Source organism: Thunnus albacares, chromosome 5 (assembly GCF_914725855.1).
Source record: "Thunnus albacares chromosome 5, fThuAlb1.1, whole genome shotgun sequence".
In the NCBI taxonomy this organism is placed as follows: Eukaryota; Metazoa; Chordata; class Actinopteri; order Scombriformes; family Scombridae; genus Thunnus; species Thunnus albacares.
This window is the reverse complement of record NC_058110.1, coordinates 30291456-30302258: the sequence shown is the minus strand read 5'-3', so window position 1 is coordinate 30302258 and position 10803 is coordinate 30291456. Positions and strand designations below refer to the sequence as shown.

The following is a 10803-nucleotide window of genomic DNA, read 5'->3' as shown; positions in this document are numbered from 1 at the left end:
TGTCTTTGTTAGTGATAAAAAAAACAAACAATATAATATGCTTTAATAATATAACACTCTCAAAGAAGCCAGTCTGTATAATTAGTACAATTACTTAAATGCTTTAAGTACATTTCGCTGCTACTTATGTACTTGTAATGGAGTATTTTGACATTGCTGTATTGGTACTTTTACTTAAGTAAAGGATCTGAATACTTCTTCCACCACTGAGGATCTCTTTGTGGATGAGTGTGTGTGTGTTTCAGACTGAGAACCAGTTAATTGGGGGCGGCTTGTCCAATTGGGGACAAAAGCCGTGTCCTCAATTGGGAAAAAGCTGATTTTTGCGTCAGTGGTGATGGTTAGGGGTAAGGATAAGTCTCCAGGAAATGAATGTAAGTCTATTTATTGTCCCCAAAAGTGACCTAAGTGAACGTGTGTATGTATGTGTGTGTGTGTGTCAGAGAGAGAGAGAGAGCGAGAGAGAGAGAGAGAGAGAGAGAGAGAGAGAGAGAGAGAGAGAGAGAGAGAGAGAGATTAACGGTGAGCGCGCAGCACGTCCCCGTCATCCCATCCATCCACCGGCGGTGACAGTCATCATGACGGCCCGGTCTGTGCGGTCTCTCTCCGGAGCCCTGAGGACCGCGTTCGGCAACCGGTTGACCAGGGTAGGAGCAGCCTCTGAGTTTACCTGTAGACAGTCAGCAGACGTTAAACAGACGTTGTTGTTGTTTTTTGTCACATCTGAACTGTTTTATCGGTTATTTTTTTTCCCAGAACAGCGGAGAGTCTAAGCTGATTAACGGTCGGTTAGTTGGCTAACGGAGCTAGCTGCGTGTTAATGTCGCTGTCCGTTCAGCACCGCCGTCACGTACCGTCAACCGTAACTGCAATCTCCTGCGGATAAAATGTATGCTTATCTACCAGAGAGCAGCATTCCTCATTTGCTCCCAAGCGAGACAGGGCTGTAACTTTAACTGCTCCCTGCAGACTCATAAATTATTCAGAGACTAATACTTCTAATGGTGGCCAAGTAAACCGTTTCCGCTCCCTACCGAGGAGAAAAAAATGCGACGTCCAATGCCAGACTTTTATCTAATTCCACAAAACGTTAAAAGACAATGTATTTACTGCGCGTGAAAAGCTTTATTCAGCCTTTTTTCTTCCAACTGCAGGAACAGATAAACAGCATATTCACAGAGAAAACTGTCATAAACCATCATTTACAACAGCGTATGCAAATTTGTTTATTGCATATTTGCACATTTATGGGCTATTTAAAAACAAAACTAACACTCTGATAAACAGAAACAGGCTTACAGCTGAATTAGTTGATTAAAGCAGTGGTTCTCAAACTTTTTCATGTCAAGGACCCCTAAACTGACACAAATTAGACCAGGGACCCCCATCTGATAAGATATTAGCTTTTAGATGTTTTATTACAGAAAGTGTATGAAACCCATGACCAAACTAATCATACATTCTGTCATTGTGTTGCTTATGGATGGAATTATTATGAAAATAAATTATTCCCCTTCTTGCTGGGGACCCTCCTGGAACCCGCTTTAAGACTCCTGGGGGTCCCTGTAGACCAGTTTGAGAACCACTGGATTAAAGGAGAGATTAACACTTTTTCAAGTATGTCTTAAAACAGTCAAATGCCCATATGAGCATCGCTGTAATCATTCCTCCTGGTCATACTGGCTTTTAAAAGATCCTCTATAAATATGATGGTGACCAAAATCCACAGTGGATATCTGACACATTTACAGTCTTTTTAGCATCAAATTCCCTCTTTGTGTTTCCTCGGACAGTGTTTCCCTGTTGAGCTGCTGTGGAAGTATAGTAACAAAAAGAGGGACTTTGGCACTAAAAAGACTAACATTGACAGATATCTACGTGATTTGACTCATCTGGACAGCTGAGGCTTCATATTCTGCTCCCTGCAGACTCATAAATTATGCAAAGATTAATCCTTCAAATGGTGGTCAAGTTAACAACTTCTCCTCCCTACCGAAAAGGACTGAAGAGAAAAATGCAACATTCAGAGAGACACTTAACATTAAAAGACTATGCATTTAGCTTCAAATCCCCTCCAGACACCTTTTAGGACATAAACAAATCCTCCGATTGGAATAATAATTTGCGCCTGACATGTTTTTCCACAAGTCACCATGTTAAAAATCCTTAAAATTGGCCTTTTCTTCTATTAAAAATCCACAACGTGTGAATATGCAAATTTCAAAAGTTAAACTGCCGGACACAAGATGCCTCCTTCGTCGCTGTAAAGTCTATTCTCAGTGTTTGTGCACTGGAGGCTTCAAAGTTCCACATCAGACTTGTGTCGACTACGTACTGACTCATGACCAAACTTAAGATTTAAGATGAGCACAGAGAAACTTTCCTTCTTCAGCAGATAAACGTGAAAACAGCCTTCTAGTGTCAAACTCTCTGCAGACGTCATTCTGCACAATGAAGCTCAAACATCCAACTGAAGGAATAATAAGCAAACACATTTTTGACTAGAGGGGGACTTCAAGCAAATTTGCCTGTTGCGTGTCGGCATAGTTGATAAATAGATTATTTGATTGACAGAAAATTAATCAGCATAGTTGTTTAAGTCATTTTAAAAAGCCAAAATGCAAAAAAAAAATCACTGGTTCCAGCAGCAATGTGAATATTTGCTAGTTTTCATTGTCTTCTATGATTGTAAATTGATAATCTCTTTGGACTGTTGATCCGAAGAGATTATCACAAAGAGAGCGGAACAGGTGGACCCAAACGCAGGACACGGCAGGCAGACGGGGTTGAAAGCAGAACAATTTATAGAAAATAAACTGAGCAGACAAACCGACAAAGACTGAAGTGAAAAACTGGACATAAACACTAAACGAACTAACGAGGAGACGAGGTGCAGGTGGGGAGGCAGGAGAACAGACGGGGAGCCGACAGGGAGCAGAGCAGGGCGGGGCTGACGACGCTGATACAGAGCAGATGTGGAGAAAAAAGCAGAACAGGGACACAGGAGGAAAAACACATAGAACCGAAACCCAGAATTCACATGAAAGTAACTTAAATACACACGTCACGCTGAGCAAAAACAGCAAACACACCTCAGCATAACATTACCAACCTTAAGGTCTACATTGCTGTTGATATAAACATGGAACCATAAGTGCATCAGGTGGAGCGACTTGCATATAAAGGCTGCATGTAGCAAGATAATTTGTCACTTAATTTCTATGAGGGTCAATGTGTAGCAAAACCGTATCTCAATAATCCTTTAATACAATCTGCAACCTCTTTCTCCTCCCAGTCAGTCCATTTCAACAAACAGGGAAAAAGTCTGAGGGCATCTGGTGGACTGGTGGATAACAACAACCGAGGAACACAAGCCCCTCTTCTCATTTCTCCTCGATTCTTTTCCTCGCCTCCTCTCCTCACGTCCTAGTCGCTCCCACCTGAGAGATGCGAACGGAGGAGGAGGCGAGGAAGTGACACGAGGAGAGAGGAGTCGAGGCAACAGGCATTTAACAAAATGAGACGTCCTGGCTTCAGAGCCGTCATGTCAATTAAATATAACATGCGGCTGACGTGAGCTGCGTCATCTGACAGATGAGCAGAACAGTGTTCATGACAACTATGTTTACTTTTAATTCAAATCACAACGTGGCATAATATGACAAGAATGTACGGATGTCAAACATTGTTATATTTTATTCGACACACACACACACACGCCTCTTTTATACGTCACGTTACATTACGTCAAAAGACTTCTGCAAAGGATACACCCGTGCATCCTTGCTCGTAGCAAAAAACAACTGAGAAAGTGAATATCAGGACATTGTGTAGCCTAGATTTGTTACACGGGCCCATAAATAATAATTTGCTGATTCATCATTTGATTTTAATTTATATCTTCTCTGTAATTAACCACCTTTTCTCTGTTTCCGCAGGTATATGGTCCAGCTACATATAACCAGAGACACAAGTCCACTTACACTGTAAGTTGCTCAGGATACAAAAAAAATGCATAAAAAAAGGAGCTCAATCAGCAGACCCATACTTGTTTTACCTTATTACCTTCCTAACCTGATAATCCCACTGTTACACATCTAAAGGGATTCCTGCAAAAAAAAAAAAAAAAACAGAGCACAAAAATGTCTTTCCTGCATGTGTAATATTGTTGTTTTGTCTCATCGATTCTACCAGGAAGCTGCGTGTCTTCCCCTCCTGTTTCTCCCACTAACCCCCCTGTTTTCTCTCCTCTGTCATGAATGCCTCCTTCGTCTGTCCACCCACACACCAGACCATAGTGAGTATGGCTGCTTAAACACACACAGGCGGTTGTGTAGCACAAGTCATATATTTAATAAAATAGCTGAGAGCTCACAAGTTAGTCCAGTTGTCCAGCAGCGTAGAGTAGTTTGGATTGTATCTACTGGATTGTATCAGGAGGAGTTTAATTTTCTGTGATTTACAGCCTCCACCTGCACGTTACGGAGGCAGACACACAGTGACTCTGATTCCTGGAGATGGCATCGGACCAGAGCTGGCACACCATGTGCGCGAACTATTCCGGTGAGAATTCACACGTCGCACATATACAGCGTTAAAATAAAGTCAGTAATGGACTCAGTAATCCAGCTCTGTCTGTTTTTATTATATCATCATATCATTATATTTATCACCAGGTTCTGCTGCGTGCCAGTGGACTTTGAAGTTGTCAATGTGGACTCAACTATGGCCTCAGAAGATGACATCAATGATGCCATAATGGCGATCAGACGCAATGGAGTTGCACTGAAAGGTATTTTGTGTTTGTGTGTGTGCCTGGGAAATCTGTAAATGTGTATGAACATCAGAAACTAATCACCACATCCCACAACAATATATATACTTATCTAAATATATCATATAAATATTTTACAGCTTATATGAGAAAATGACTTTAATGTCTGAGTATTTGCAGATTTACAGTCAAAAATAAAGGATTAGGATTTCAGCATTAAAGTGAAGAGTGTAGCTCTGAATTTGTCTGGTTTGAAGAAGTCATGACATTTTGTTTATCTGCTATATGTGCTTCTGTTCAGTTGTCATCCTCAGGTGTGTAACTTAGTTTTCATTTATCCAGGTAACATTGAGACCAACCACAACCTGCCACCTTCCTACAAATCCAGAAACAACCTGCTCCGGTGAGTCCGACCACCTTTCATCATCCCTACAAGTGTTTCAGCTGTATTATTGATGTACAGTAGTGAGGTTAACAGTGTTCGGTCCTAAACTTTGGCTCTCTGTTCTCGTTCTTGTATTCTCTCCATCGTACCTTTACGCCCTCCGACCTCTTCCTCTTTCTTTCTGCAGCACCACTCTGGATCTTTACGCCAACGTGATGCACTGCCAGTCTCTGCCGGGGGTGAGGACACGCCACCGAAACATCGACATCATGATAATCAGGGAGAACACGGAGGGAGAGTACAGCAGCCTGGAGCATGAGGTGCGACTGAGTAGAGCTTATGTGTATCATCATCACTGTTATAGTGAAGTATCTGTAGCTCCGTCTCCTCTTTCTCTCTCTATCTATCTCTGCAGAATGTACCGGGGGTTGTTGAATGTCTGAAGATCATCACCAGGACCAAATCTTTGCGTATAGCCGACTATGCCTTTAGAACAGCTCGGGAGAAAGGACGCAGACGAGTCACTGCTGTACACAAAGCTAACATCATGTCAGTTTCTGTGATCCTTTCACATTTGTTTTATGTCTTTGTCTTTGTTCTTCTCTGCAAAACACATGATACATCCTAATGTGTGTGTGTGTGTGTGTGTGTGTTTGTTGGAGCAGGAAGTTGGCGGACGGCCTCTTCCTGCAGTGCTGTAAGGAGGTTGCCAGCGGTTACCCTGATATCACCTTCGACAGCATGATTGTGGACAACACTACCATGCAGGTAGCCACAGCATGTTGTTCACATACTGCCATGCAGCTCTTTTCATCATGTTGTGTTTACAGTATCGTCACTGTCATGTTCTTGTATTTCTGTTGTTATATTAAATTAACAGCTGCAACGATTAGTCGATTAATCAATTAGTCAATCAAGTGGAAACTATTTTGATAACTGAGTAATCATTTTAGTCATTTTTAAAGCAAAAACAGCAAACATTTGCTGGTTGCAGCTTCTCAGATGTGAGGATTTGATGCTTCTCTGTGTCATATATGATAATACAATGAATATCTTTGAATTATTGAATGTTGATCAGAGAAAATATGACATTTGGACATCAGAAGAAATTTTCTGACATTTTTACAGACAAAATGATTAATCGGGAAAATAATCAGCAGATTAATCAATAATGAAAATAATAATTAGTTGCAGCCCAATATTAAATCTGAAGATCGTGACTCAAATTCAAGAAACTTCTCTACAGTAACATGATTATTTCAACTCACGTGTATTTAATCCTGGTTAAAGTATTTCAAGAGTTCTACCAGAAGTGTACATACTGGCACCACATATTCATAGCTGAATAAACGACTCTCTTCAAGCTGTATAAATGTTCTGAAACCGTGTGTGTGTGTGTGTGTGTGTGTGTCTGTGTGTGTGTGTGCGTGTGTGTGTGTGTGTGTGTGTGTGTGTGTGTGTGTGTGTGTGTGTTAGCTGGTCTCCAGGCCTCAGCAGTTTGACGTGATGGTCATGCCCAACCTGTATGGCAACGTCGTGAGTAACGTGTGTGCCGGGTTGGTTGGGGGACCGGGTCTGGTGCCTGGAGCCAACTACGGAGAGGACTACGCTGTGTTTGAGACGGTGAGACGACTCACAACCTTAATTTATGGGTTACAACAAAACAAGAGCGTGATAAAAAATTAATAAAATAAAATAACTAGCGGCAGGCGAGCATGGTGAACTTCTTGAACAGCCAGTAAAATATTTTACTGGGACTTTTTTAATATACCAGTTTATTCTTGTGTTTATGTGAGACTGTGTGTATATATTTATTTAATTTACATTGTTTGTTTTCACCTGGTACACTATATGCAAGCTGAGGTCAATATATTGTGCTCTTTCATGCTGGTGGGTATACGTATTGGAATAATTAGAGGGGATTTTTTTAGACTAATGTGTCTGAATAATCCTGTAAATGACCAGAAACAAAAAATATTCATTCATTAATTTACAAAAAAAAGAAAAGAAAATTAAAACAAGAATATAACTGATGAGAAACAATATGTAGAGAGTGAGAAAAGCTCAGAGTCCATACAATAAAGGAGAGCATCAGAAGCTTTGGATCTTAAACCTGCTTTACTTGATTTTTTTTGGCCACTTGTGGAACCAACTACACACAACACTGACATATTATCACCTTATAAAGTTGACAAAGCGAACGTGTTAGCAGGCAGTTGTCTAATTACACATCCAGAAGTTATGGAGCAACATAAGCATTAATTTGGAGTCGTGTTTCTGGCCACCTGATAAATGAGAGTCCAATATTCACTCTTTGTTTAGCTCTGGTTTGGTCTCCACCAGCCCCTGTAAAAAATATCTAGTTATTAAATGTTCCACTATGATCACCAGCTAGTCGCAGACTTTGTCTGCCGTTTCGTTCTGAGCAGGTAGTGTACAGACATTTTTTAATCAAAGCATTGTTGCTGAAAACAGCTGACCCTAACCCTAACCCTGAAATGATGCTGATGAGAGCAACGAGAGTGAAGCAAAACAGTAAAGCTGCGGCCCGTGAAACCGAAACAATGAGCTGAAAGATGTTTCAAACACTCCATATAGTAGTTTGATACATTGTTAATTCAACACTATTGATTAGACGCTGAATCAGAATCAGGTTTATTGATGCACATACCAGGAATTTGCCTCGGTGTTGTTGTGGTGCATAACAGACAAAAATATACATAAAATGAAGTAGTCCTAAATCATATAAAAAAGAAAGAATTTACAATAGAAGAAAATATGTTAAATATATTCTAAGTGAGAGGTGCTGCTATATGTTAAAATTTTAAATATTAAATAGTAGAGAATGGGATGAATGTAAAAATATAATGTAAAGTTAGTGCATCTTTCAATGTTTTTTCTCAGCATTTGTTCATTTAAATGTTGAATGTTTTACCACATAAATTAGATTTATAGAACATTTTCCATATTCATGTAAAAATAGAATGAAAATAGCCTAAAATATCTTAATTCATGCTTTACTTCTCCACTCTGAACCATCTAGAAACTTACAAAACTACTTAAGTATTTACCAAAGAATTCCCCTTCAGAGCATCAGTGCATCAGTGTTTCAGTAACATTATAAATAATCAAATGTTAAAGCTGCTTCATGTTTCTTTGTTCAACATGTTGCAGGGAACCAGGAACACCGGGAAGAGCATTGCTAACCGCAACACAGCGAACCCCACGGCTATGCTGCTGGCCTCCTGCCTGATGCTGGATCACCTGAGGCTCCACGCCTATGCCAGTATGATCCGCAGAGCCATCCTGTCCACTGTCACTGAGACCCGGGTACGCCTCACGATCACACTCCCTCTCCAGCTTAACCGATGATGGGTTCATTTGTGACATTTGACTTTTGCTTTGATCGTCCTACTTTGTAATTGGACAGCTCGGATTCAAAGTGATCTGCTTCAGACCCTCTTTTTAGTCCAGTCTCTTTTATTTGACGTCATGAAGTGAAAGTTTCCCAAAATGAAACAATAAAAGCAGAAAAAAACAGAAAATATGCATTACAGATTTAAAAAAATAATTATTTTGAACATATTTCTGGTGTTTTTTCCATTAAAATTCTCTTCAACGAGGACGTGTTAGACAATAGAAAATATTCTACACACACTGTTTTTACTCTCCCTGTTTCATCTCTTTTGTCATCCAGCTGCACACTGCTGATCTGGGAGGCCAAGGCTCCACCTCTGAAGTGGTCCAGTCCATCATGAATGCCATCCAGAGCACGGGGCCTCTGACACAGAGCATCTAGAACACACACAAATATGCAAAGTCACAAAGATTGTACCTCTGTGCAGTAGCTCCTCTATGCAATTTTATGATAACTATAGCAAATTGTTTGATAGTACTACTAAACCTAAACTGTGTATGCAAACAGTTTGAATACCTATGCAACGGTTTTTATTTCTTCAGAGGGTTTAATAGCTCTAAAAGTTGTGTGTTTAAAGCAGAAACACACATTCTTAACCTCCTAACCGTTTGTTATTAACCTGAACCTGTTTACACCAAGTCCTTTACATGTTTATTAGTTTATTTATTTATTATTAACTGAAACCAGGTATTCATGCTTTATGAATTTTAACATATTTTAAACCAAACGCAGCTGTTGATCATCTACTGGAACTCAGCTGTCCTACTGAATGTAATACTGAATGCTGAACTTCATTAAGACTCTTATCTCACTACTAATAAAGCATTTGTCCCCGTAGTTCATTCTTTTGTCTTCATAAACAGCTTTAACACACGTGTGTGACATGCATGCTGCACTGGCTCGTCTAGACCACCAGGAGGCCACGTTGTCTCGTGTTACTGCAACATTGTGATTGACTGAAACTCTCAAATAACTTCTTTGTTACTAAGGCAAAGGCATGTTTATTTATATTGCACAATTCACACACACACACAGCAGTTTCAAAGTTATTTGAAGATGCCTAAATTCAAAAAGTGATTGGAAACAAACTTAAGAGGATTGAATAGAAGAAAGGACATATATGTGTATTTTGAGACAATCCTAATAATAATAATAATGAGGGTCAAGAGTGAAAACCTAGAATGTAAATAGTTTTTTTAAAGCATCATAAAATAAAATTTAAAACTATTTACAACTTATTTCAACCAAACAACCAAACTTTGATGCTTTTATAGCAACTTAAAAGGAAAGTTTAGAGCTAATTGTGATTTTGCTCATAAGGATTATTGATATGTTGATATGTTGATCGGCAGTGAGATAGTCCTGCTGGTTCGTTTGCAAGAATCACTTAAACAGTGGAAGAAACGCTGGTGTTCGGCTGGGACTGATCTCTCATCCTCATCTCATCCCAATGATGATTTTTTCATCTCTTTTATGACAGGAAGTAGGTGTTATTTTTCTGTTGTTTGTTTTCTTTGTTTTTATTTGTTTTTCTTTTCCTTTTTTCTTCTCTCTTCTATTTATTGATTTAATTCATTTTTGGAAGGGGTTTTATCTGGTATTTACTACACGTATAAATGTCTTCACTAGTATTTTCTGCATATTGTTTATTTATACGTGTCTTCTTTATTATCTATGACATATTTAGAGCTGCAGTGATTTTTTAAGTTCACTGATTCCAGCTTCTCAAATGTGAATGTTTTGGTTTATTTAGGATCATCTTGGGCTCTGGGAACTATTTTATAAACCAAACAATTAATCGAGAAAACAATCAGCAGATTACTCAATAAAGAACATAATTGGTAGTTGCAGCCCTGGACACATTGCTTATTTATACATATTTTCTTTGTTATATATGTGATATAATGCTCATTTATACATATCTTATTTATCTATGATGCAGTATTTATTCAGGCTTCTTTCTTTATTATTATCCCTGACATATTGTTTATTTACACATATTTTATTTACTATTATCTGTGACATATTGTTTATTTATATATATTTTATTTATCTGTGATATAGTATTTATTCATACTTATTTTATTCATTGTTTGTACTTAATTAGTGAATGTTTGACTCTTGGGAAGACACAACAGTGTTTTGTTTTTTTTAAACTTTTTTGTTGTTTGCAGTTTTATCATAACAAGTGTTTGTATTATTGAGTTTTACTGAGTACAGAGGTGT

At 38.9% G+C, this 10803-nt stretch overlaps 1 protein-coding gene across 5 annotated transcripts; it reads left to right on the top strand.

Moving 5' to 3' along the window:
* Positions 1-518: 518 nt before the first annotated feature.
* LOC122981994 (isocitrate dehydrogenase [NAD] subunit gamma, mitochondrial-like) lies at positions 519-9414 on the top strand. Of its 5 annotated transcripts, none has more exons than XM_044350909.1 (12): positions 519-647; positions 3939-3986; positions 4292-4297; positions 4466-4563; positions 4677-4792; positions 5117-5177; positions 5347-5479; positions 5575-5708; positions 5825-5927; positions 6636-6782; positions 8334-8489; positions 8857-9414. In XM_044350909.1, the coding sequence occupies exons 1-12, from the start codon at positions 579-581 to the stop codon at positions 8956-8958; spliced, it is 1173 nt and encodes a 390-aa protein (XP_044206844.1). In that variant the 5' UTR covers positions 519-578; the 3' UTR covers positions 8959-9414. The 5 variants fall into 5 exon arrangements, with proteins under 5 accessions (XP_044206844.1, XP_044206845.1, XP_044206848.1 ...); XM_044350910.1 differs by having other exon boundaries at positions 613-647; positions 4195-4297; XM_044350913.1 differs by lacking the exon at positions 519-647 and adding an exon at positions 2895-3046.
* Positions 9415-10803: the final 1389 nt, after the last annotated feature.